This window comes from Hemicordylus capensis, chromosome 2 (assembly GCF_027244095.1).
Source record: "Hemicordylus capensis ecotype Gifberg chromosome 2, rHemCap1.1.pri, whole genome shotgun sequence".
Taxonomy (NCBI): domain Eukaryota; kingdom Metazoa; phylum Chordata; class Lepidosauria; order Squamata; family Cordylidae; genus Hemicordylus; species Hemicordylus capensis.
Genome location: NC_069658.1, coordinates 180007860 through 180035766, shown reverse-complemented (window position 1 = coordinate 180035766; position 27907 = coordinate 180007860). Strand labels below are relative to the sequence as shown.

The 27907-nt window shown below is 47.6% G+C and overlaps 1 protein-coding gene and 1 long non-coding RNA gene across 8 annotated transcripts in view; one reads left to right on the top strand and one right to left on the bottom strand.

Annotated features, from left to right (window-relative positions):
- Positions 1 to 27907, top strand: part of PDE4A (phosphodiesterase 4A) — a 546547-nt gene that overhangs the window by 457069 nt on the left and 61571 nt on the right. For all 5 annotated transcript variants that reach the window (XM_053299525.1, XM_053299524.1, XM_053299523.1 and 2 more), the window contains 5 exons: positions 15210 to 15395; positions 17874 to 17910; positions 22130 to 22203; positions 24307 to 24356; positions 25735 to 25847. In XM_053299525.1, coding sequence (XP_053155500.1) covers positions 15210 to 15395; positions 17874 to 17910; positions 22130 to 22203; positions 24307 to 24356; positions 25735 to 25847 — 460 coding nt within the window. The remainder of the gene's footprint in view (positions 1 to 15209; positions 15396 to 17873; positions 17911 to 22129; positions 22204 to 24306; positions 24357 to 25734; positions 25848 to 27907) is intronic.
- The window catches only part of LOC128346342 (uncharacterized), a 40051-nt gene continuing 35054 nt past the window's right edge, over positions 22911 to 27907 (bottom strand). For all 3 annotated transcript variants that reach the window (XR_008316917.1, XR_008316916.1, XR_008316918.1), the window contains one exon: positions 22911 to 27726. This is a non-coding gene — a long non-coding RNA (uncharacterized LOC128346342). The remainder of the gene's footprint in view (positions 27727 to 27907) is intronic.

Genomic DNA, 27907 nt, shown 5'->3' with positions numbered 1-27907 from the left:
ATTTGTTGGGAAACCAGGATCAGCTGTAGTTCCCTGTCTGCTGTCTGGACCAGGTTTGCTGCCACATACCAGACTCGTTCTCACAATCAAAAACTGAGAAAGAAGAGTGCCCAGCCAGAGTAGGAGAGCCAGGCACGCTCCTGATTGGTGGTTGTGTGAACTTCAAAATCAAGATAGGATGTGGATGGTGAGCTGCGTTGGATTTACGCCAGGTGTACTGTTTGGTGTTGAGGCCAAATAGTTCAATCTTGGTCTCATCTGACCATAAGACCTTTTTCCATTTGGCATCAGAATCTTCAAGGTGCCTTCTGGCAAAGCTCAAACGAGCTTTAATGTGGCCTTTCTTGAGAAGTGGCTTTCTCCTTGCGACCCTCCCGAACAAGCCACATTTTTTCCACAACACACCATACCTACAGTGAAGCATGGAGGTGGCAGCATCCTGTTGTGGGGGTGTTTCTCTGCCTCAGGGACTGGGGCTCTCGTTAGGGTAGAAGGAAAAATGGATGGGGCAAAATACCGTCAGATTCTGGAAGAAAACCTGCTACCCTCTGCCAGACAGTTGAGGATGGGCAGAAGATTCACCTTTCAACATGACAACGATCCGAAGCACACAGCAAAATTGACCACACAGTGGCTGAAGGAGAAAAAAGTGAACGTCCTCATGTGGCCCAGTCAGAGCCCAGACCTAAATCCCATAGAAAATCTGTGGAGAGATTTGAAGATAGCAGTCCACCAACACCTACCATCCAATGTGACCAAACTTGAACAGTTCTGTATGGAGGAGTGGGCAAATAATTGCTCCGTCTAGATGTGCAAGGTTGATAGAGAAGTATCCCAACAGACTCAAGGCTGTTATTAAAGCAAAAGGTGGTTCAACAAAATATTGACATTGGGCGGGGGTGTGATCCTTTTTCAATCTCAGTAATTCTTGTTTTTTATTTCTGACACTTTTTCTGGACTGTAATTGTGATGTTTTTCAGTTGGATGTTATAGGTTGCATTGGATAAGTACAGCTGGTGAAGGGAATTTTCTTTGTGTTTTCATTTCAGGATGTAAGGGAACCAGAATTTAAGGTCTATCAAAGAGGGTGATTCTTTCCAATACCCACTGTATGTAGATGTGGAGCAGGCAGTCCAAGACAGCAGGGTGCTACTGACATTCATGTCCTGTCTTGCAAACCTAGGCATCCTGTTGTAGACCACCTGCATGGAGAAATTCTCGGGCCTCTTTCTTCCAGCCTAATTCATTGAGGGGGTTGTAAAGTTCTATATCTGACCAGCCACCACCCCTCCCTCCCTTTCTGGCCTTTTGGTTCCATTAGCAGCTCCCTCTAGACCCACCCCTCCTGTGCTGCCCAGCTGCCAAGCAGATGACATCCAACTTGGTGCTCTAACCTTAAATGAACCCTTCAAGTAAGGAGCCTCTGCACACCACAAACCTTCCGAAGGAATAACCACACCCAGTCCTAATTGGAAACAGAAAGACAAGTGCAGATATTCCAGCATGAGCCTGTGCTGTACTTGATTGCACATTTCTGGAGCACATTTCACATTTTCCCACCTACACCCCACAGACATGGAGCATTCTGCCATGCGTAGAAACTTCTGATAAGGCACTCTCATGTTGCCCCTTTATGGAGTGTGTGTATGTATAGACCTATGCACACAAACAAACCACTGCAGAGGCTAGCTGTGCCCTGGTTACACTACTTCAAAATGACAACCTCAAGTATTTAGGACAGGGCTGCACAGCTTCGGCCCTCTTGCAGATGTTGGACTACAATCCCCATCATCTCTGGTGGCCACTATGGCTGGGGATGATGGGAGTTGTAGTCCGACAGCAGCTTGAAATTTTTCACACCCGGCTTTTAGTTCACATCTCTTCTGGAATGGAGGTGTTTGTTCACATATCGGCTAAATTTACCCTCAAGACCCTGAAAGCTATCAGGGAGCATTTCACACACACCTCCGGTTTTTTATCGGGCGTTAGTGTAGCCCAATTTATATCTGGGATTAAAAAATCCATGTTCTGTGTTGGTTATTTGGGGCTACTTCCAACTCATAGTAAAGCCTTGCAGAAAACCTGTGGTAAAGCCTGCTCTCTGGGAAAGCTCCTGGAGAGTCAAAGTTGTGCACCCCTGATTTAGGGCCCCTTTAAATGTTGCTTGGCCCATGAGCAGGCAGCAACAGGAAAGCCTTAACACGGGAATGCAGTGCAGGGATGTGCTGCCTTGAGTGCATGTAGCCTCTACCCACCTACATTCTCCAGGTAGCCATAGTGTAGCATGCAGAGGCAATATGTTCTGGGGGCAGCAGGCATGGAGCTTTAAAATACTACAAAGCTCTTCCCATGATCAAGTGGAAAGGGATACCCTGTTAAGCGGGAAGGAAGCCCGAAAGTGCCTGCCTCCCTGCAAATGAGCACACGGAACTCCCTGGGTAGGCAGATCAGCCTCCCAGACGAGTGGTGGCTTTGCTCAGGCGCTCCTGCGCCCGGCCGCAGCTCATCCAGCAGCTCCCAGGGTTGGGCACAGAGAAGTTCTGCTGTGTGGCGTCCCACTCCACCCCGGAGCCCCAAGAATGCACTGTGCAAGTGCATGGTGCATTCCTGGGGTCTCCTCTCCCCACCTCCCCGAGTGTGTCCACCTTGGTTACACATAACCAAAAAAATGAGGTTAGTGGATCGCTCGCTCCGCTAACCTCGTTTGCGGGGGCGGCATTTAGGCGGGCTTGCCGCCGGGAGCCGCACAGCTCCCCTTGCTGCACACAAGCAGCAGAAACTGGGCTGGGCTCCCTTCGCCTGGTTTCTGCTGCTCGTGTGAATCGCCTCTATGTTTCCTTGCATGAAGTGTCCACCTGAGCTAGGGCAATCTGCCTGTGAGGTCAGTAACAACTCAAGTACCAACCCTTACATGTCCTATACTGAGTTGTACTTTCAGCAGCTCTCTAAGATCTCAGGTAGAGGATCTTTCCCAGCCTTGCTATCTGGGGGATCCTGTGAACTGGAGATTCTGTTATCTGCAAGATGATATCCTGGAGTAGGGAGTCTGTCAACAAGCTAGTGTTGAATCGCGTAACCCCTTACAGATCAAGCTCTCTGTTCACATGCCTGTGGAAGTGATTGCGTCCTTTTATTGTTGATGTTGATAAGTAGCGTGTGGTTTCGAAATGAGAAGTGTAAACTTCAGTATAATAATGAGAATATGGCGGTAAAACAGAATGCAAGTGGATACCCCCGATAAGTGTCTCAGCGTGAAGGACTGCGTGCCTTTCAGCAATCACAGCTAAACATCTGGACCTCCAAACCAAGCATCACTGTGTGAGCTGTAAACCCCGCCCCCTTCCCTACATGTTGTTGAAGGCAGCTTCTCTGCTTTCTGTATTAAGTTACTCTGCAGTGGCATATCCTGAACTGACTGCAGACATCTTCTGATTTGTTGTGGGTTTTTAAAAATGATTGATTGATTATTCCTTTCCTCCAAGTAGATGACTCTTCTCCCTCGACTTACCACAAACAGCCTTGCGGTCTCTCCAGCCCTGCTTTAGCATGCTAAACCACCCTGGCTGTTCATAGGCAAAGGCATGTTAGTGAACTGACTGATATGAAATGTAAGAAGGTTGAACAAAATTTTGTCCTGGAAGTAAAGGGTGGAGAGGATGGCAAACTTTGGTAAAACGGGATAGGAGGTATTGTCTCTCTGCCTCTTTCATCCCAGGGTAAGTAATAATGGCTGCAGACTCCCTTTGGAATAAGTCCCATTGAATTCATTAGGCTTCCTTCTCCCCAGCACAACAGGGACAAAAACAGGGAGAGTGTTAAGAGAGCTTGGAGGGGAGATTTCTTTATCTGCCTCCCAGCTGCAACAGAAGTCCACAGGTAAGGAGAGCCCTGCTGATTAATAGTGTCTGGAGACATGGAGTTAGAGTTCTAAATAAAGTAGTTTATTCAGGGAATCTATCAGGGAGATAGATACAGTCTACATGCCTGGCTGCTAGCTACATACAGGAAGAGGGGAGGGGAGAGAATGAAATCTCAGATGATCAGGCTTACGAAGGGGAAGCAGAGTAGAGGAAGCCTAGTCCAAGAGGGAATGCTCTTACTGGCTGTCTCTACCCCAGTGCCCCTAGTGGTCAGTAGGGTTGCTGGTGCTAAGAGTCGATGTCATCAGGAGCTGCATCTCCAACATTGGCCTATATAGGGTCCTGCGAGGCTCGGTATTGTCCCCCTTGCCTGCTTAACATCTACATGAAACCCCTGGGAGAGGTCATCAGGAGGGTTGGACTGAAGTGTCATCAGTATGCAGATGACACTCAGTTCTACCTTTCCCTGACATCAGATCCTAGGAAAGCCGTGGATGTCCTGATTCGGGGGGCTGAAGGTGGGCTAGCACACTGAGGTTAAATCCAGACAAGATGCAGGTGCTGCTGGTCAGTAGAAAAGCCAATCAGGAGAAGGTGATTCAACCAGCTCTGGATGTGGTTGTACTCTGCTTGAAAGAGCAAGTGTGCAGCTTGGGGGTATTGCTGGACCCAGCTCTGCTTTTGGATGCTCAGGTGGAGGCAGTGGCCAAGGGTGCCCTTGCACAGCTTCAGCTAGTGCACCAGCCCTTTCTTGAGAAGGCAGATCTGGCCATGGCTACCCATGCCTTAGTCATATCATGGCTGGATTACTGCAATGTGCTTTATGTGGGGCTGCCCTTGTAGAATATCCGGAAGCTTCAGTTGGTGCAGAATGCAGCTTCCAGGGTTCTCTCTGGAACTGCTCGCTTGGAGCATATTGCACCTATTTTGAAAGTGCTGCAATAGCTGCCAATTTGTTTCCAGATCAAATTCAAGACCCTTAGCAGTTTGGGTCCCGGATACCTGAAGGACCGCCTGCTCCTGAGGGTTTGTGCCCACCCAATATGATCATCAACGCTGAGAGAAGCTAAATTGCCATGCACGCGGGACAGGGCCTTCTCTGTTGTTGCCCCAGGCTCTGGAATGCTCTCCCAGTGAATGTCCGTTCTTTGACAGCTGTGGCTGCTTTTAAAAAACAAGTAAAGACCTTTTTATTTGTTCAGGCTTTTACCGCTTAGGGGCTGCCAGGTCTCTCAGCTCTCCTGTTTTTGTTGTCTTTAATATCCTTGTTGGTTTTTGGTGTTTTGTGGTTTTTATTGTTTAACTGATTTTAAGGTTTTATATGTGGGTTTTATGGAATCTGATTGTATTTTAATTTTTTTAAACCACCTTTGGATGCTTTATGAAAGGTGGTATAAACATGTTTTATCAGAAGCCATGGACTGCTCCAGTCCAGAGGGACGATGGGGAGTATATATGACAGAATGACCAGGCCCAGTAGCCAAGCATCTCAGACCTATCCCTAGCCTGACCCTCTTTGTGAAATGCAGCCATAATCCTAGAAAGCACGATGCATAGCTGTTTTTCTTAGGGCTCCAGTGTATTTATTGGTGTCTGTGTTATACTCTGAGTAGTCTGTACTAGCTAGGTCAATCTGGTTGGAAGATCTGTTGTGTTTTTATATTACCCTTCCCCCAAGAAGCTCAGGGTGATATAAAAGGTTGTCTCTGTCCCATTTTATCCTCATAACAATCTTATAAAGTAGATTAGACAGGGAGCTAGTGACTGACCCTAGTTTACCCTCTGAACTTTATGGCTGAGGAGGGATTTGAACCCAGGTCTCCCCAGCCTGAATGTGCTGTTCTAACCACTGGCACTGCACCATACTGCCTGATTTTGCATAGGATTGCAGCCTGAGCTTCTCCGTGTTTTCTCAGAAAGGTCCTACTGATTGTGCTATAGTCCCATGCAAGTGTTTGCAGAATTGCAGTCCGGCTGAGAACAAGTTGAACCATTCTATGTCCCATTGTATTATGTGAGCTGTAATAGGGAGCCCTCTGAAATCCAACCAAGGCCTTCTGTCAGGCAGTGTACGGATGTGGCCTTTTCTGTCCTAAACCAGTGTGAGGGAGGGAGGGAGGAGTTCTTCCCCAAGTCAATTCAATTGGCAGAACTGATTGGGAGTGCAGCCTTCATACCCCCAAAAGTGCCATGCCCTGTGAGGGGGGTGCACATTGACTTTTGCTGCTTGCTTGGAAATATAAAGCATTGCCCTTATTCCTTGACTGCCCAGGCACCGATAAGGCCCCCATTGCCTTCTTTGACCATACGCGCTGACATGACGTCTCTTTAATCTTATCTGTTTCCATTCCCTCCCCTCTGGGGAATGACGTGAGCAGTTTTCACATCTGTGCCCTCTGTCTGAGAGGGATTTCCAACTAAGTCGGCAGCCAACACACAGACACACATGCACGCGCGCACACAGAGCACAAATATGTATCAACAGAGAACCTTTGCGTAGTGCAGGCAGAGCTGAAGATGAGCTGGGGATATAAGATTAAATTTGGATCTCCTGAAGTTCACCGCTGCCAAAAGCTTGGGGCAAACAGCATTAAATGGAAGGATCACTTCACCATTTTTGGCTACTGTTGAGCTGAGCTACGGTGACCTATAAAAAAATAAAACCTGGGAGTCCCATTCATGGATGCACCAGTCATTCACCTGACTGCTTGCATTGCTTCAGTTCAACACAAAGTGCTTGTGCAAAGGACGTCTGTATCCCAAGGAGAATCTGGCTGAATGAACAGAAAGCACCTTCTCCATAGAAACTACAGTTTGGTTCCTACCTTGGCAAATAGGACAAAAGACTTGCTTGAATTATAAAACTTGTATCTGTCTCTGACACACATTTTGGGGGCCCAGGCCACATTCATGGCCCTTCCCCCAGGAAGATTCCTAACTCCTGGGCTCAATTCACATCTGTGAAGCTCTCCTTCCTCTACCTCAGTTTCTCCATTCATCAAATTAGGGTTGCCAACATGATTGTAGCAGGGTAATTTCAGGATCCCATTCATTGGCACACCATTGCTTTGAACAGCATGCATCACCTTATTTGGTCTGAGTCTTTGTCCGCTCAGGGGGAGACCCAAATCCGCTTATGCAGAACATTGCATAATATGTTTTGGTCTTGCAGGTCACCTCCACCACCACAGCCCCACCTCTGCTGAAGCAGCTGCCTGCTGTGCATGGAGGCAGCAGGGCTTGCATGAGGTGACACTAGTTTCACCGTGGCTTCAGTGAACAAGGGGGGAATCAGTTCCATTTGATACAGCTCCCCCCACCCCCGGCTCCTTCTGTGAAGTGTCCCTTATGTTTTTTGAAATAGGCTACTACAGGGTTTCTTAACCTTGGGCCCCCAGAGGTTGTTGGACTACAACTCCCAGAATCCCCAGACATGGCCCTTGTGGCTGGAGATTCTGGGAGTTGTGGTCCAACAACATCTGGGGGCCCAAGGTTAAGAAACCCCGGGCTTCTATATTGTGAACACTGAAAAAGAAATGTATTTAAGGCCATCTGGAGAGCTGAATCTGGAGTAGTTGCTTGGATACTCCCAACTTTGCCTGGTGCATAAGGTGAGGGACAGGGGGATGGAGGAAATATAGAGGTGTTCTCCCTCTGAGGTTACAGGCTGTTGATTCTGAGGAAGCCAACAGATCTGTCTTTTGCTCTGCTCCCACTCCAAGAGGATGAGAGGTCTCCTAAGGCCTCCCCAGCTGTTGACAACAGGTCCACCCCCAGGCAAGGCGAGGAGCCCAGCTGGAGAGGAGCACGTGATGATCCAGGCCTCTTTGATCTCAGGCTCTGAACTGAGGGACATATTTGCAGCTGCTGAGATTTCAGGCCTGCATTTATAAGCCTGCTTAGGGTTGGGGAAGCAAGACACATACACAGGTTGTAGCCCTTCTGGTAACCTATAGCCCAAGCTCTGGCTTCTTAGGGACTTTCCTGCAAGCGGATTTTAGCACAGTAAATGCACAGCATCCCTTTTGTGGTGTGTGGCCCATTTGGGGAATATTACCTTCAGTGAGCAGCCAAATGGCCGTATTTTATAACTGAGACACTCATTGCAATTGCCCTGTGGAATGGGGTGGCAGGAATGTCACTGCCTCCAGTTGGACATTGTCTGTGATGTGGTGATGAATGACAAAGCTCAAGCTCCCCGCCGCCACCTGTAGCATTCTGAGAAGTGTTGATGTTAGAGGCTGAGTTTCCCCAAGGAGCTGCAGGAGTGCTCGTTTGAATAGCAAGGAAACGGCAGCTTGGGACCATCCATAAAGTATACTGCACCACTTCTTTTCTTAAGGCTGTTCTTAACACTCCCTCCTCGCTGGTCACCCACAGTCCATCTGTGTGAGCAGGAGTTCTGCCCTTGTTCAGGCAAGGATTGGGCTTTTACTCACAGAGATAAAAAGAAAACACGCAGGCTTTATTATCTTGCCAGTTGCACAGTAAGAAGCAAATCTGCTCTCTCCTCCCAGCATTCCAAGTTCTTCTGACCGTTAATGCAAAAGCACTGGGTGAATGAAAAACACTTGAGCATTTTGTTTTAGTAAAAACACGTGTAACAAATTAGTTATTTCGTTTTGAATTATTTAGCTGTTTAGTACTTGGATTTCTACAGTTTTTCACTGACTTACAAAACCCGCTTCTCCTTCCAGCCCACCTTTGGAATCTCATAACAAAATTTCTGTTTGCAAGGGCATGCAAGAATGTGGGGACACATGCATTCTGAGGGTTGCATCTCCCAGTGCCCTCTGTGCCATTGGATGGGATCCTGAGCAGTGACATACATCTGCTTGAGGTGGCAAAATGACTTAGGTTGGGCCTGATCAGTTTTGACCTACAACAGGAAGCCTTTAGATCAGGGGTGCATGGCCCTGGTCCTCCAGCTGTTATTGGGACTACAACTCCCATCATCCCTCACCACTGGCCACTGTGACTGCGGGTGATGGAAGTTGTAGTTCAGCAACAGCTGAAACACCGCAATTGTGCACCCCTGCTTTAGACTGTCCACAGGACCAGAGAATCAGACCTCCTGGCAACCAGGATTTGTTTGCTTTCCAGCCATCAGACCCAGCCCTGCAAACTCCCTGCAAAAATGCAAGCTGGAAAAGAGCAGAAATGTGATCCAGCAGCTGGAAAACAGTCATGACGCCTGGATGCATGTGCTGTTTCAGAGAGACTTTTAGAACAGAGATGTTGCACACAGGAGGAAGTTAACTCTTTCTTTCGTGCTTCTGACACAAGCCTGTAGCTTACCCAAGAGGGGATTTGGAAGCTTGTCTTTAATAAGGCTCTGCTCTCAAGGAACATTCGTGAATTAGCCCTGGATAGGAGTCAGTGGGTTAGTGTCACAAACAGAAAATTCTTTATTTATTTTGTGCTTGGGGGCTGCTTGTGTTTGTTTTGTTTTGTGTTTTCTTTTGACAGGAAGTGTACCTCGAATAACACAGGCAGCATAGTTCTAGCCATCATGAAAAGTGGCAGAGTGTGATCTAGACATCTGGTTCATGGGGCCTCTCTCTAGGAAATTTTCCTGCCTTTCAGTGTTTCCTCTAACAGGGATTCCCAGATCTTGTTGACTACAACTCCCATAATCCCCAAGCAAAAGCCATTGCAGCTGGGGATTCTGGGAGTTGTAGTCAACAACATCTGGGAATCCCTGTTAGAGGGAACACTGCTGCCATTTGATTTTCCACCTCAAACACCAAAAGACCTTGGGTTGTACCTGCAGGGTGCCAAGGTAGCAACTCCTTTCTGCCAATGGCTGTTGAGAACTGTCAGCAGCAGTGGCAGCCAGGAGCAGTGAGCTCTATGAGTAGCAATCTAAAGCTGATGAGCGTCCGGTGGAGCTGTCTCCCCTCTTGTTTTATGTGTGACTTTCTGTGGGTCAGTTTAAATACCTAGCTTCTCCCCCCCCCCGTCCAGATACATACACGCTGCCTAGTTAGTTCTGCAGTCACACCAGGAGTGCATGTGAGGTCTTAGAATTTGATGGTCACTGGTTGCTTTGTAACAAGTGGCACTGGAAGCTTAGCCAACCCGTGAAGCTTGCTGTATGTTACTGTTGCGTCTCTGCAGACTTCCTAGTTCTGTGGGGACTCCATTATAGAGTAATTGCAGAAGCCGGTGCTCAGTGCGAAAACAAATCAACAACAGATTGTCACCTGAATCAGGCTTCTGTATAAGTATCTGAAATGTACACACCTGCTCTTGCCTTGATAAAGGTCAAGTGTGCCGCCATCGAGTCGGTGTTGACTCCTGGCACCCATAGAGCCCTGTGGTTGCCTTTGGTAGAATACAGGAGGGGCTTACCATTGCCATCTCCTGCACAGTATGAGATGATGCCTTTCAGCATCTTCCTTGATAAATGTATGTGAAATGAGGATAGCAATAGCACTTACATTTATATACCGCTCTATAGCCGAAGCTCTCTAAGCGGTTTTACAATGATTTAGCATATTGCCCCCAACATTCTGGGTACTCATTTTACCGACCTCGGAAGGATGGAAGGCTGAGGATGTGTGCATGCTTGCTTCCCCATAATATATGATTATCCTTCCTCCTTACGAAGAGCTTCAAGGTGCTGTTTGTTCAAGGTGCTATGTACTGTTGTTTAAACAAATAGTAATGCACTGGTTGGTGTGTACTGTACTTGCACAGGCATTGTGGACACGAGAGAGGGAGAGGGAGAGTGCTCAAAGTGTATGTCACTCTCATTGTATTCCAGGATGTCTTTAGAGGTTTATTTGTGCACACAGCAGTTGAATGGATGCCAATGTGGGACCCAAGAGAGTTGTTACCCCCTAGCTTCTGGCTACCTCAGGTCTTGCCCACCATAGTTAAGCATGATCTTGGGGCAGTGTGGTATAGGTTGGGTGGATGGATAAGAGCATCTGCCTCAGATTCAACCTGGACAGGGATGCAAAACAGGCATTGTATACAAGTCCGTATAGTTATGAAGTAAAATTAAATGAGGTAATGTTTTCTTTTCATTTTGGAGTAATTAGACGTGTTTTAAGGCAGTAGATGAGAAGTCAGATATTGCGTTGCTGGGAGGCTTAGTGAGGGCAGCAAGCCAAACACGTTGGCACCATTAGAACTTTTCATGAGCCCTGGCCCTGCAGCCCAACACAGTAAAGCCCATTCATCTGCCAAGTTCTGTGGTAGTGGAGGAAAACAATTGGCCTTACCTGGCTCTGGTCAGAGGCTGCTGATTGGATTGCAGATTTGGGCAGGGGTGGGAGGGTTTGCTTCTTAGCTGATTTAGTGCAAGCAGTAGGAACAATCTCTCTGAGTAGTGACAACTTGGAATTTCAGCAGCAGTCATGATACGACACCATTCTTGAGATGCGCCCCAGATTTAACCAATCGTTCTCCAGAGGACAACCTAGGACCTAGTTATTGATTGATTGAAATTATTTATATATCAGTATTTTTAGGCCACTTTCCCACCTGTGGAGGCTTTCCACCTGTTAGAGCATTACTCCTGCCCCATCTTGGAGTCCTGCTTAATGTTTAGGGGTGCCCCCCCATCTTGACTATTTCTGCATGAGCCCCCAGCATGGTGTAGTGGTTAGAGTGCTGGACTAGGACCGGGGAGACCCAAGTTCAAATCCCCATTCAGCCATGAGACTTGCTGGGTGACTCGGGGCCAGTCACTTCTCTCTCAGCTTATCCTACTTCACAGGGTTGTTGTGAGGAGAAACCCAAGTATGTAGTACACTGCTCTCTGGGCTCCTTGGAGGAAGAGCTGGATAATAATAATAATAATAATAATAATAATAATAATAATAATAATAAATAAAAAATTAAAATATTTCCAGTTTCTGGTTATATGTTTCTGTCTGACAAGGGCTGCTTGGTTTTCACACTTCACAGGTCTTTTCCTTCAAGCATCATGATTCAGTTTCCTGGCTGTGAGGGCTTGTTGTATTCTAAATGGCTTCTCTGTCATCTATTTGTTTTATTTATATCCCACTACTTTCGTAGAACTCAAGGCAATGTACATAGGAAAATCTTCCATCCAGGCACTGACCAAACCCAAACCAGCTTAACTTCAGTTGGGCACTTGTCTCCCACACCCACACACGTCCTTTTGTGGCTTTTAAGAAAGGTACTTTGGCCCTTAATGGCCTATCTATAACTATTTTCTTCTTTATTGGTGCACTGACATTGAAAAAATGTGAGACTGTGAATACTAAACATAGGCAAGTAAGAGAGATTTGTCCCATGCAGCTACTGCAACAGTCAAACTTCAAAGGGAGGAAGTGTTCTTAACACTATTTTTTTCCCTTTTTCGTTTATTTTTTCCTTTTTCGTTGGGTGCGAATTGTTCTGTTGACCTGGGTGCCAATCAGTTTTGCCTTGTGTGCATGTTTTAAAGCAGAGGGAGGAACTCTTTTACAAAGTAGTGATCAGATCCAGTCATTCTTCTGTTGTGTCACTAGGCTGGGTTCTTAGTTTGGGGTTTTGTCTGTTTGGCATCATGTTTTTGCTTTCTTTCTCTCCATTTCCAAGATCATAGACACTTTTCTTGAAATGAACTACTGTGTCTGAATAAGCAGGCGACCTTTTGGGGAGTGGTTGCTTGTTTTTGGCACTCCTGGCGTCTCGGAAGTGGAAATCCTATTGCAGAGGCCCATGTAATTAGATTAATTGTATGCGTGTGTAGGGGAGGAGCTGTTCTTTCATCTCTAACTGAAACCAAAACAACCAAACCACAGTAAAGAGGAAACCCAGCCTCCCATCTTCTACAGGGGTCTGGCAAGACTGCCTTGTGTCCCCTGGGATTCCAGAGGGGGTGCTCTCTTCTCCTTGGGCATGCTGGGGGAGCCCTTGCCCCCCCCCACCTCCTCCCCTTCCACCCCACACCTCCCCTTGAGTCTCAGTTGCAGAGTGGTGAGTCAGCCCCTTACTCCAGGCTGCATTTCTCAACCCGATTGCACCAACATCCCCCCTGCAGGACATGGGGCGGAGCAGGGGCAGAGACTGCTGGACGTGTGCAGGTATCTGGGCTGGAGAGTTTGAAATCTAGCCCTGTGTGCCTCCCCAGCCCAGGGAGGAGGGCCAGTGTCCACAAGGCATGGAGACTGTGCCCACCCTACCATGGCTCGTCCCAGCACTTGTGCATCTACCCAGAGGTTAGTTGGGCAATCGGTTATCCTTCTGCTGTTGGCAGCGAGAGTACATGGAGCAAGAACTCAGCGTTTGTATGGCCCCACCCGCCTTGTCCGTTAGGATTCCAGTCGGTATTTTGTGCTTTTGGAGGGCTGAACAGCTTGGGCTGAGAGGGGACTGCCACAGAGGGAGGACGATGGAGTGTGGAATAGTGCATGGGGAGGGTCAGCAGGGGTTGGAGGGCCTTGAAAGGCTGAAGAAGCAGAATTGTGTGTGCGTCTGAATCGGTGAGAGATGGCTACAGTCTAGTAACTGAGCGGGCTGCAGGTTTGGAAGCGGGAGGAGGATTGGAGGACATGTGGCTTGGGGTACATAGGACTGAATTTTAAAGTTGGAAGGGATGTTGGAGTTCTTCCAGTCCAAAGCCCTGCTCAGTGGAGGAATCGGCTGTAGTGACCCTGACAGGTGGCCGTACCACTGCACAAGGCAGACTGTTCCACTGCTAATGTTTAGCTTAAATCTGCTTCCTGTAGTTTCAACCCATAGATTCGAATCCTGCCCTCCAGAACAACAGAGAACACGTGTGACAGCCCTTCAGATAGCCTTTGAGATTTCCTCTTAGACTTCCTCAGACTAAACATACCCAGCTCTTTTAACCACTTCTCATAGGACTTGGTTTCCAGATCCCTTGCCGTCTTTGTTGCTCTCCTTTGACCCATTCGGGTTCATCAATGTCCTCCTTAAAATGTGCTACTCAGAACTGGCCACCGGGCATGACTGGGCAGAGACTGGGGCTGTAGGTGACATTTTTGCTTTGTGGCCTGGCCATAATAAAGGCAATGTTCCATTTTGCCATGTTCATTCCAAAGATACAAACTTTGTAAAAGTGACGTAATTCTTATTGGTCTTTTGGTTAAACAGCTTTCAAGTCGCACAGATCTCTTCAGTGGACAGGATAGGAATTTTCCAACATCACCACACAACTGTTTAATACAACATTCTGAGTAGCTTAAGGATAGTCAGTCTTAATTTTTTTTTAAAAGCGGGGGAGGACCCATAATACTCTAATGCAGGCTTGCAGTACATTGACCAGCAGGGGGGGTTGCAGGCACAATCAAGAAATGAGGAAGGAAAAGAGATTCTGGGACATGTTTATACTATGTACCAAATATTCCCAATCCTTTATGAAAGAAATCCAAGTTTTGCAGCAATTCTCTGTCCAAAATAAATAAAGCAGGCCAATGAAATTGGTGCGGATTTGCTTATTTTATATAAATGTGCTCCATATACAGCTTTTCTGCTGAGCCCAATATTTGAGCTTTGGCAAAATTTGAGGGTTGAGCAAAAGGCTGTGTGGTGATAAGAGAAGAACCATTGGAGAACACCATGGGAGGTCACCATGAGAACTTGGGAGACCTAGTAGTGTAGGGTACATGAGCTGCCTCCATTTAATGCAGGGTTTGCTTATACCGCCTCTATGTTTTCAAAAGCAGCTTTACAGCAGTGAGGGCCAGCAGCTTGCTTAGGTGGGATTCTTAAGATTCTCAAAAAGGTGAGAATCTTTTTCAAGATTAATATCTCAATTATTAATCATAATATTAATCAAGATTAATATTCTCGAGCCAGGGTATCATAAAATGGACACATTATGCATGAGTTGGGATGCCTACTTCATCAAATGCACAAAGTGGATTGGTGGTGGTGGTGATAAAAACTGCTTCTTTGGCAGGAGAGTCTTATAGCAGGCTCTGTGTTGGTTTGGCTTTTGCACGTAATTCCAGACAGCAGACAAACCTGTATTGACTGACTGACAGCGTTTATGGTCTGCCTTTTCAACAGAAACTTCCCAAGGTCGCTTACAAGCAAAAGCATGATTACAGCAATACAGTAAAAATAGACTCCGTCAAATAAAACCAGTTTTAAAATCCTTTGTCGAGTGTCAGAAGGCCGACGAGGTTGCTTGGAGTGCTTTTGTGGGGAGGCAGCTCCACCAAAGCGGAGCTGAAAGGGCTGCAGCCCAACTTACTCTGTGAATGGAAGCGGGCACTGAGCAGAGCAGGTGGGCATAGCCAGGACAGGGGATTCCCTCTCTCTGGTCATATTGGAGGCCTCCTTTGGCCAGCCTGTCTCTGCCTGGAATAGGAAACTTCCTTGCTTTCCTTTTAACATGCTTCTTTTCCCCCCATGTAGCTTCGAGGTGGAGAATGGCCCGTCACCTGGGCGCAGCCCGCTGGATTCCCAGGCCAGCCCAGGCCTGGTGCTTCACCCCAGCTTCCCACAGAGCCAGAGGCGCGAGTCCTTCCTGTACCGTTCGGACAGCGACTACGACATGTCGCCCAAGACCATGTCACGCAACTCGTCCATCGCCAGCGAAGCGTAAGTTCCCCTCCTTTCTTGAAAGGTCTGTGCAGGGTATGTGCGCCGGGTCCTTGAAGAGCCACAGTCCAGAGCTGCTGCAGAGGCGACTCTGAAAAGAAGAGGCTGCTCCCACCTTACAAGACGCCTGTCTTTGGGTATGAGGAGGGGAGAGTGCCTCGGGTGGCAGGCAGGCAGGCAGGCTGGTGGTGGCGCAAAGGAACAGCCTGGCCCGGCGGCCTTTCCCACTAGCAAGGGAGGGCAACGGATCTGGGAGTCTTCGGAGCAGGCCGTGTCTCCTGGCTTCACAGGCCACAAGGATTACGGGCTGTCAGGATGAACGAGCTGGAGTTGCTATGAGTCTGGCCCTCGTCTGACCAGCAGGCCCGGTGGTGGTGCAGGGAGACAATAAGGGGGTTCACACGGCCAGGCTAGGGCAGGCCAGCCTGGGTTAGGCTGCCCATGTGAAGTGTTGGGAGCAAGGCCGCTGCTGGCACTGCACCTGTGCCAAGCCCCACTTTTTAACCCAGTGTTGAGCTGAAGTTAAGCTGACCTGGGGTGATTGGCCAGCAGTCGTCTGGCTGGGTTAAATGACTCTTCCCCGCCCCAGCCCACCGCCATTTCCAGCAGCAAACTGAAGGGGGGGGCATGCTGAGTGCAGTGGCTACTCTAACGAGAGCAGCCATTGCGCAGGTGCCCCCGGGGCACCCTGGGACACGGGAGGGGGAAGTCCTCCTGCTCCCAAGGTTTCCCTTCACTGTGCCGCCACTTGTGTGGGCACATGGCACAGCAGAGCCACTCGTCTGCCAGGGAAGGCAGGCAAGCTCCCGTCTTCCCTGCAACCCGCCTGTCCTTCCCAACGAGGTGGTGTGACATGCCTCCATTCTGATCCGCAGGGCTCCACTAGGCCCCATGGTGCTAACACAAGCTCTGCCTGATGCATTGTTGGAGATAAATGGGTATCAGCCTGCTCAGTGCCCGAATGGAAGGCCACATGTGGCTGCATTTAGGTAGAGCTGTTTATGTGCCGGCCAATTGTCATGTCTAACAAACAGAACCTGGGCAGGTGTGGGGAGAAGGAGATCCTCAGGACACTTGGCTCTCTGTGGCTTCCATTGCAGTTCTTTGGAACGAAGAAATGGGCTGTAGTCTGAGGCACAGTTGAGAGAGCAGAACCTGTTCTTTGTTCTCGTCATAGAGCCCACCAGTGGGGCTGGGAGCCAGCTCCAGCAGCAGCCTCCCTACCTCCAGGGCATGGGCTGCTGGCTTTGAAAGTGGGGAAGTGTTCTTAACATCCTTCTCAGGGCCTGTAGGCACTGGACAGTTGGGGATGACAGGAGACAGGACCAGCTTTGGAAAAGCAGGCCTAACCCCTCCCCTTGCTCTGCCTGAAGAAACTGTCTCCCTCCGTGGTGAATAGAAGGATAGAGGGTGCGACTGGGTGGGAAAAGGCTAGAACTCTCTCCCCCGCTTCCCTCTCGCTCAGTGGTTCCCAACCTGGGTTCTGCCAGATGTTGCTGAACTGCAACTCCCAGCATCCTCAGCCACAATAAACTATAGCTGAGGATGCTGGGATTTGTAGCTCAGCAACATCTGGAGGAACCCAGGTTAGGAACCTCTGCTCTAGCTTAATAGAAGTATGATTAGTCGATAGGGAAGAGGAGAAAATTGGAGAGGAAGTGAGAAACAAAACACCTGATGCACATGTGATATTGTAACATCCAAAGGATCAGATATGGTATCTGCTCTCATGGGCCTCCGTCTTGTGTATCTTGATGGAAGGGGTTTGTTTCTTTGCGGGGACTAATGCCTGAAACGACTTTCTGTTCCTGACATCTCTCTAGTGTAAAAGGATCTCTGATAGCAAAGATCTCTCTTTGCTAGAGGTCCTCAGTCATGATGGACACTACACTGCTGTTAGGTGGGGCATTGGTCTGATTCAGCTTTTGATAAGCGTATGTATCATTGTTCGTTCATTTTTGTTTAAAGAGCAGTTATAGCATAGCAAAAGAAAGCGGAAGGTGGTTCAGTGTCCCAGACTACTCCCTGCTCAGCCATGAAACTCACTGGGTGACTCTAGGCCGGTCACTTATCTCTCAGTCTAACCTACCTCCTCAGGGTTGTTGTGAGGATTAACATAATCCTCACATAGACAAATGCTGACCCCTAAGACTGGGGAGGTGTAGCTATGGAGCGCATCAGCATGAGGGCCATGTGTTGCTCATGCATTCTCATCCCCCCTGTACCGGGATACAGTACACACCACACCTGAACAGGGCTTTTGTCTTTAAGCATGAATGGTTTTGCAGTGGAAGTAATTGATTCGTCTGCTTAGCTGAATGATCCATCAAGTTTGAAACTTCATTTGATATTCTTTACTCATGCCTCCTGCCAGGAGAGATGAACCATTCAGAATTTAGGAGTTGTGGGGGAAGAATATAATTTTGCTATGCTCTGTTCCTCCCAAGCAACTTGTCCTATGATTTTTATCCCTTACAGACATGCTGAAGACCTCATAGTGACACCATTTGCACAGGTATGTCTCAGGGTCCTTTGTGCATTGGGTGAGAAAAGTCTTTTTGTCACAGATTCCTGGCACAAACAGAATCCACTCTGCCTTCCTCAACACCAGCACACATTTTGCCCTTTCTTCAGAAGGAGTGGGAACGATTAGCAACAAATCCACAGAGAAACATGTCAACCAGTGGCAATGATAGCTAAATAGAGCCTCCATGTTCAAAGGCAGTATACCTATGACTGCTAGGGAGTGGAGGCGGAATAAGCAGGGAAGTATATGGGAGGGAGTTCTAGGCATAAGGGGCAGCAAAGGTGGAGTCATTTGAGGTTATGGGCAGGCATATAACGATATGCAAGGAGAAAAATAAAAAGCAACAAGACCATAGAGGGTTTTGAAGGGAAAGACCTGGAGTTTTTACTGGATCTGGGAGTGATCAGGAAAACAGTGTAAGGATTTAAGGAGGGGAATTGCATGATCACAGCAACAAGAGAGGTGAATGGTTTTTGCAGCCCGGGGATAGGTGAGGAGGCTGAGGTGAGACAGTGGAAGATCAGGGTGGAGAAAGTGGCAGTAGTCAAAAGTGAGAGATGACCAGGGTATAAATGGAAGGTTTAGCTGAGTTGGGTAGAGAAGAAGAGCCATATTTTTGTAGAAGGCAAACAGACTGGATATGGAGAATAAAGAGGGGCAGGGGAAAGGGAGAGAAGTTGAAGACTAAACCAAGACTTCAAGCCCAACAGGATAGATGGTGACTGTTTCAGTAGCTAAGAAAAAGTATGAAGAGAGGAGAACTTAAGAACATAAGAACAGCCCTGCTAGATCAGGCTCAAGGCCCATCTAGTCCAGCATCCTGTTTCACACAGTGGCCCACCAGATGCCACTGGAAGCCTACAGGCAGGAGTTGAGGGCATGTCCTCTCTCCTGCTATTACTCCCCTGCAACTGGTTCTCAGAGGCATCCTGCCTTTGAGGCTGGAGGTGGCCCTCCGACTAGAAGCCGTTGATAGACCTCTCCTCCATGAAGTTATCCAAACCCTTCTTAAAGCCATCCAGGTTGCTGGCTGTCACCACATCTCATGGCAGAGAATTCCACAAGTTGATTATGCGTTGTGTGAAAAAGTACTTCCGTTTGTTGGTCCTAGATTTCCTGGCAATCAATTTCATGGGATGACCCCTGGTTCCAGTGTTATGTGAGAGGGAGAAGAATTTCTCTCTGTCCACTTTCTCCACTCCATGCATGATCTTATAGACCTCTATCATGTCTCCCTGCAGTTGTCTTTTTTCTAAACTAAATAGCCCCAGGTGTTGTAGCCTTGCCTCATAAGAAAGGTGCTCTAGGCCCCTGATCATCTTGGTTGCCCTCTTCTGCACATTTTCTAGTTCTACAATGTCCTCTTTTAGATGTGGTGACCAGAATTGTATACAGTACTCCAGGTGTGGCCGCACCATAGTTTTGTATAAGGGCACAATAATATTAGACGTTTTATTTTCAATCCCCTTCCTAATGATCCCTAGCATGGAATTGGCCTTTTTCACAGCTGCCGCACATTGAGTCGACACTTTCAACGAGCTGTCCACCACGACCCCAAGATCCCTCTCCTGGTCAGTCACCGACAGCTCAGATCCCATCACCTTATACTTGAAGTTGGGGGTTTTCATCCCAATGTGCATCACTTTACACTTGCCAGCACTGAACTGCATTTACCACTTTGTCGCCCACTCCCCCAGTTTGGAGAGATCCTTTTGGAGCTGCCCACAATCCATTTTGGATTTCACTACCTGAAAGAGTTTGGTATCATCTGAAAATTTGGCCACCTCGCTGCTTACCCCTACTTCTATATCATTTATGAATAAATTAAAAAGCACCAGTCCCAGTACAGATCCCTGGTGAATACTATGTCAACTGGATCACCTTGATCCACACACTTGTTGACACTCTCAAAGAACTTCAAACGGTTTGTGAGGCAAGATTTACCTTTGCGGAAGCCATGCTGGTTCACTCCCAGCAGGGCTTGTTCTTCTATGTGCTTTACAATTTTATCCTTGAGGATGGTTTCCATCAGTTTGCCTGGAACAGACATTAAGCTGACCGGCCTATAATTTCCCGGATCGCCCCGGATCCCTTTTTGAAAATCGGTGGTACATTTGCTACTCTCCAGTCCTCTGGTACAGAGCCCAATTGTGGGGATAAGTTACATATTTTAGCAAGGAGGTTGGCAATTTCACATTTGAGTTCTTTGAGGACTCTTGGTTAGTTTTCAGTTTTTCCAGACAGTTTAGAACATCATCTCTTGTCACTTCTATCTGACTCAATTCTTTAGCTTCCATCCCTGAAAAGCCTGGTTCGGAACAGGTATATGCTCAGTATCCTCTGCTGTGAAGACGGACGCAAAGAACTCATTTAGTTTCTCTGCAACCTTAATAATCCCTTTCACTCCCTCATTATCTAATGGTCCAACCGCCTCCCTGGCAGGTTTCCTGCATCTGATGTATTTAAAGAAGTTTTTGTTATTCCCCTCTCTATTTGCCTCCAGGAGCCCCTGGTTTGTGAGGCAAGATTTACCTTTGCGGAAGCCATGCTGGTTCACTCCCAGCAGGGCTTGTTCTTCTATGTGCTTTACAATTTTATCCTTGAGGATGGTTTCCATCAGTTTGCCTGGAACAGACATTAAGCTGACCGGCCTATAATTTCCCGGATCGCCCCGGATCCCTTTTTGAAAATCGGTGGTACATTTGCTACTCTCCAGTCCTCTGGTACAGAGCCCAATTGTGGGGATAAGTTACATATTTTAGCAAGGAGGTTGGCAATTTCACATTTGAGTTCTTTGAGGACTCTTGGTTAGTTTTCAGTTTTTCCAGACAGTTTAGAACATCATCTCTTGTCACTTCTATCTGACTCAATTCTTTAGCTTCCATCCCTGAAAAGCCTGGTTCGGAACAGGTATATGCTCAGTATCCTCTGCTGTGAAGACGGACGCAAAGAACTCATTTAGTTTCTCTGCAACCTTAATAATCCCTTTCACTCCCTCATTATCTAATGGTCCAACCGCCTCCCTGGCAGGTTTCCTGCATCTGATGTATTTAAAGAAGTTTTTGTTATTCCCCTCTCTATTTGCCTCCAGGAGCCCCTGGTGGCGCAGTGGTAAAACTGCTGCCCTGTAACCAGAAGGTTACAAGTTTGATCCTGACCAGGGGCTCAAGGTTGACTCAGCCTTCCATCCTTCCGAGGTCGGTAAAATGAGTACCCAGAATGTTGGGGGCAATATGCTAAATCATTGTAAACCACTTAGAGAGCTCCGGCTATAAAGCGGTATATAAATGTAAGTGCTATTGCTATTGCTATTGCTGTTATCACCTTGCATTTCTTTTGCCAGAGTTTGTGTTCCTTTCTGTTCTCTTCATTTGGGCAGGCCTTCCAATTTCGGAAGGAAGTCTTCTTCCCTTTTATGGCTTCCTTGACGGTACCTGTTAGCCATGCTGGCATCTTCCTGGACTTAGTGGTACCTTTCCTCCTTTTGGGTATACAATCTAACTGAGCTTCTAGTATTATGGTTTTGAGTAAACTCCATGCACTCTGGAGTGAAGTGACTCCTGATTTTCCCTTTCAGCTTTCTTTTCACCATACTCATCATTTTGGACAAGTTTCCTCTTCTGAAATTCAAAATGTCTGTGTTAGACTTCCTTCGTGATTCTCTCCCCACATGTATGCTGACTTTGATGGCACTATGGTCATTGTTCCCTAAAGGGTCAGTGACACTGACATCCTGCACCAGGTCCTGGGTGCCACTCAGAATTAAGTCCAAGGTCACCTTCTCTCTGGTTGGTTCCAAGACCAACTGTTCTAGGGCACAGTCATTCAGCGTATCTAGAACTTCAGTGTAAGTTATTGTGCCCTTACCACTCTTAAGAGAGATTGATGGAGATCCTGAATCAAACTGGAAGCTAATGTGTTACCCTGATGTTTGTCTCTGTGATCCACCTGTGGAAATTGTGGGTAGTTTTCTTTTCCCTGTGCCCACCCATGCCACAGTGGCTGCATATACCTTTTCTGCTGGAAAAGGTATATGATCTGGAAATGAACTTCCCCAAAGCCCATATTTCGACCTGTACTTTATGGTCTCTGATCCTTTAAGTGGGGAGAGTCTGCCTTGGCATTGTACTTTGCATTGTTGTTGTGTCCTCTAGTGGCTGCAAAGAGCTACTTCTTAGTCCTAACACAGTCCATTTGATTCCTACAGGTATTGGCGAGTTTGAGAAGTGTGCGTAGTAATTTCTCCATCCTGGCAAATGTGCCCACGCCAACTTCCAATAAGTAAGTATGTGCCAATGCTGGGGAAACCCCTTAATGCGACGCTGTGTAATGAATTAGTGTTGCCTATTCTTGGCCTATGGTGGGTGAATTCTTACTCCTCCATATCTGAAGGCTTGCTGGGAGGGAAATGGTTTTTTAGGACTGGAATGCTTTCATCCAGGGCATCGGATATTTGCTGTGTTCAGCTTGTGTTGTTCCTCCAGTACTCTGCTCTTCAGGTAGGCCAGAGAAGAACTGCCGCTTGTGCAGTTTGCTCAGTACACATGGGAGAAGGAGTCCTGTCAAGAGGGAAATGTTGTAGCCATTATAGCTAAAAGGAGCCTCCCAGGTTAAGAAGCTGTGCATGTCTGGTTTGGGGGACGAGGCCAGGAGGGGAGCTGTAAAACAAGGAGGGCTGTTGCCTTTGTGCCATGCTTGTGGGCTTACCATATGTTCTGACTGCCCACTGTTGGAAACAGAATGCTAGATTAGAGATGGACCTATGGTCTGATTCAGCAAGGCTATCCTGTTTTTATGTTCATACTGTAATTTATGGGAGGTGTTATTACTGTTTTCCACCACATCCAGTTTTGTGCTAGAAAGCAAGGGTTCTTCTACTTGGTTCTCTAGATATTGGACTACAATTCCCATCATCCCCAGTTACAATGGCCTTCAGCCATTCCTGGGAGCGGGGTTGCCACCAAATGCCTCCACCTTTCCCCCAGGAGTACAGAACATTTCACATACAGTACTTTATTTCATGAAAAATGTAGCAACTCTCATTACACCTTCTGGGTGCCCTACTGCAGTCAGTGTACTTGTGACTCCTGCGTTCCCTGTCAGCTGAAGCTTGGGCAAAAGCCGGTCAAGACAAAAATCCTGTCATCTCACACTGTTTCCTCCCACCCCCACCCCATTACCTCAGGAATTGCTCTGATTAATATCGGAGGCAGTGTTAGAGTGCCAGGCAAAAACAGAAGCCAGCCACGTTCAGGCCTCCACCCCCAGCGCCATTCCAAGGGCACATCTAGTTTTAGTGGTTATTGGTTCCCCAAAGAACTCTGGGAACTGTAGTTTTTGTGGGGCATTTATTATTTTGTTTGCAGACACTAGCTCCTCATAGAACTATAATTCTTAGAGCTCCTTTTGTTTGGAGCCCTGATAGTTGAACTTGTCTGAAACTCATTTTATATTTTTAGACTAGATGTGCCCTGAATTTCTCACCTGTGAGGCTACAAGCCCTTCTTCACACTCTCCCTACACCCCACTCATTCAAAGCCAGTCTAGCTCTACATCTGCTTATCCAAAGAGGTAGGAGCCATTGTGTGCGCCCTCAAAAGCCCACAGGGGCTAGGTTGGTTTTCTCTTCACATCTGTATTTAAAACCACTCACATTTCCATCCTGGCCTGAAGGGAATGGTGCAGGATAGGAGGGAGCTTGGGGCCCAGTGTATTGCCAAAAGCTACTGCTGTGGGATGGGAGGTCTTGTGTTGTGAATGGGGGAGGGGGAGTCATAGAACTCTTGTGTAGCAAAGGAGGGTGCTTGAGTCAGATCTCATTTCTCTTTCTGATCTTATCTCCTGGGAGAGGTTGTAGTTCAATGGTAGGAGCACCTGTTTTGCATGCTGAAGGTACCAGGGCATTTTCCAGATTGGACACTAATAAAGTGTGCTTTCAAACTGCATTGCAGTCCCTGCGCTGTCAGCAAGGTGCCATTCATATTTCCGATGCCTTCTTTCGGGTTTTATTGCTGCAATACAGTCCTATACCGTCGCATGTGCGGTGCAAATAAATAGCTGTATTTTCCCATTGTAAAGTTTTGCGCAAGCTAGAAAAGACTGCTCCCCCTGCTGGTGGCTTTGTGCAACTCCCTTTAATTACATTTTCAATTCAATCCTGCCAAGCCAAAGCATTTTACGGCTGTTTTAGCCTGTAATCTGGAAAGCGCCCAGGTTTAATCCCTGGCAAGATCTCAAGGTAAGGCTGGGTAAGACACACCCCTGCCATCTAAAACCCTGGACAGCCACCGTCAAGTCCTTGTAGACAATACCAAACTAGATTGATCAGTGGTCTGACTCAATATGAGGCAACTTCTCCTAATCTTTGTCTTTTCTGCCCCTTAGGAGGTCCCCCATGGGCAGCCAACCGACTGTTTGCAGAGCCACACTCTCAGGTAACCAGAGTTTGATGTGTTAGCACTTGGGGAGTTCTGATGGGGTAAATGGGCGTTTCCCATGTGTGGCCCAGCCCTGGATCCAAGAAGTTAACTCATTCATGGACTTGCCTGGGCATTTTCATGTGCAACACTCTCTAAAGTTCAGAACTGTTTTGGATGTGGTGATGTGGGGGAAACAGGCAACACAATGGACATGGACTTTCTGCCCTTTCTGCTTCTCCTCCACATCTGACAGGGAACTTTTCCACATCTCCCCTGATGGGAAGTTCCACAAGCTACCATTATGGGGATAGTTTTCTCATCTGACTAGGAGGTGAGATGTAGAACTTTCCCTTTTGCCCTATCTAAAATGTCAGAAGATTGTCTCTGAAAGAGAAATAATACTGTTCTCCTCATTGAGTGGTTGTGCATGGCAGGGTGGTTAGGGAAGTGTGATAAGGTCGGATTGTTACCAGCCCTGAGGTCCTGGAGATGGTGGCTGACACACTGCATAACAAAGTTGTGCTAGCACAAAAAGACCATAGTTGTACTTTAAAAAAACCCGGGATTTGCAGTCTAAAATTGTGCTATAGCAGTCTTGTGCAAAAATTCCCTTTTGAACAGATGAGGAGTGCTGCGGGTTGCACAGCTGTTGTATAAGCGCACACGTGCGGTTGTGCAACACTAGTCTGAAACACAAGTAGCTAGCACAACCGTGTCCTCCTACCAACTAGTGCCGTGTCCTTGAGTAAATGCATCATTAGTCAGGGTCAGCCCATGTAGCTGATAAACTTAAGCAATAACTAAGTTTTCATTAGTCTGATGCAGATGGTTATCCCCATAGTCAGAGGTGGGCCAATTTTTGTGCCAGGGGTTTCCAACCTTGGGTCGCCAGGCTGGGGCAGCTCATGATGGGAGGGATACAGAGGGGCTCTGTGGCATGAAAGAACATGAATCAAAGGTGCATGGCCTCGCTCTCTGTTCAGATGGCCCCTTGGCTTTAAATGAGACCTGCACTGGATGCAGCCTACCAGCCACATGCTGTGGCCTGCCAAGTCCTTCACAACCCTTCGGTTTTTGCAGCCCCTGGCGGCAGCAGAAACAGGAGCTTTTCCTGTTTCTTGGTGAGCTGGGTTCAGTTCAGAGGGACGTGGGTTTTGCAGGCCTGCTCTGGGACCCACTCTAAAAATCCCCTCACTGGCTTGCCCTCTCTGTATATGGAACGGGGGGCATGAAACTGACCTCTATCTCCCTTTCGCAAGGTGGTTACTAGACTACACTCCCCTTGCCCATTTGCAAGGCAGTTGTTTGAGGCAGAGGTCCTTAGTTCTTAATGAGATGCTCAAAGGATCAGGTAAGATGAATGTGTTGGTTTCTTCCCCCACCACTCCTGCAGAAGAAACATACCAGCAACTGGCCCGAGAGACCTTGGAAGAGCTTGACTGGTGCCTTGACCAGCTGGAGACCATCCAGACCTACCGCTCTGTCAGTGAGATGGCATCCAACAAGGTAAGGGCCTGATGCTTGTCCAGTTCAGCGGCCGCCATCCTGAGCTCCAGGATGAGGCTCGCAGCCAGTCTGCCATCATGTCTATCCAAACACCTCCCCACTTTCCAGATACTTGCCCCATAATCACCTCCTTTCTGTTCACCCTTCCTGTATATTCTACACTGTACATTATTCCCAGTACATGTCCATCTGGCCCATAACTGTATTTCTATCTCAGTTCCAGAATTGTCTGTCCCTCATTCCATTTATTGATTCTGTAAAAGATACCGAGAAGCCCATCTTCTTTTCACCCAGTACAATGTTCTTATCTTCACAATCTCCCCGTCCTCTGCCACTAACCCAGCATTTCTCTTGCATATCCTTCCCCCTCCACGTTTTTTAAACCAAATGTAGCCTGGGCCAGCAGTGTGTCTGAGTCAGGAAGACCGGCTAGGGAGAGGCTGCTTAACCCTTTCCCTTCATTTTTTTTTTAAAGCTTAAAACTACCCTCCCCAAGCTACTTTTTCACCCATGGGAAATTATACCATTTTCTGTGCTATTTCAGTGGCGTGGGTGGGGTGGATGGCTGGAGAGATGTAAAAAAGAGAAATGCCCAATGAGTAACTTGGTCTCCCTTTTCCTACACACACATCTTGTCCTTCTCTCCATAACTCTTGGGTTAGCCATTCATCTCTACAACTAATCCACTTTATCTCCAGTATAATGCTCCTCTTTCCTCAGACACAACTGTCCACCCATTCATTCACCCATCCTTTTTCCCTATTAGAGAAATTCATCTCCATTTAGCTCACTCCACATAATATGTCATTACTTATCCTCTCTGCCCTGCCCCCACTGATCACTGCACACACATGCACATAGGCGGTATAGATGGCTGCTCTGTGACGAGGATCTAAATGAGTTCAGTTGCAAGTCCTACATTATTATGGGACCAGAAGGTACAGCTCCTGGGTGAAAAGGGTAGCCATTCTTGACGCAGTTGCTGCAGATAGTAGCTCCTGCTGAGCTGGCTAGGGACAGATTAACAACAGGAGCCTGTTCAAGATATGCTCCATCAGACCTTTCCTTGAGAACTCTGGCACTTTTTTTTTAAAAAAGGACAAATTGAAAGGTTCTTTTCTTAAATTGTGATGTGAGGATTTGCTATTTAATGATTTGAGGTGTGTGTATGTATTGTATAGGCAGGGTGGGATCATGATATTTTGGCATGTGTGTGGCATGGTTCTTTGTACCAGGGACCACAAGCATTGTTTCCTCACTTCTGCTGCTTGCATTTTTGCTTAGTGGGCCGGCTGTGGTTTTCGATCTCTTGTGCAGTACTAGGTCAAAACTGGTTGTAGAGTGTCCTGTAGCAAGAGATGGGTGGCTCTGACTTGGGAAAGAGAGGCACAAAGTGAGGAGCAGTTCAGGTGACAAGATGAGCAGGCAGACAGTGTTTTGTGGGTCTGGATATCTCTCTCTCTCTCTCTCTCTCTCTCTCTCTCTCTCTCTCTCTCTCTCTCTCTCTCTAACTCTAAGAATGCAGGTTTGTGTTGTCTGATGTGTCTGCTTATGACTTGGCATCTGGGGCCTCATGAGATAACCAGCCTCTGAATCCTCCCCATTGTAGGCAGAGACAGCACCAGCTCTCCTTTCCCTTTTTGTTTTCTGCTCTCTCTGCTGCTCTGTGTCCTGGTAAGTTGGCATTTGCCAGCAAACAGCAGCTCTGGAGTCCATGGCAGGAGACCCCACTGTGAGGCAGGCTGGAGCACTGACTTGCGAGCAGGTTCACTGGAGGGGCTTGGAGAGCAGAGTCTCCAGCTTGCTGCTGGACAGGGAACTCTTCCTTATAAGCAAACCATGCAGGGAGCTCATTTCTTGGAACTAGTCTGTTTCAAGCCTAAGGGAAGAAAAGGGGGATAGAAAATTAGGCTTTGTTTGTTTACTTGTCTTCGACGTGAGATTGTTTCCACCAGAAGCTGCGTGGCAGGGTCTGCTTCGGAGGGAAAGTTCCAGATCCTGTATCAGGCTGAAACCGATCTGCTGGCTAAGAGGATGGAGCCGTAGCTTAGTGGTAGAGC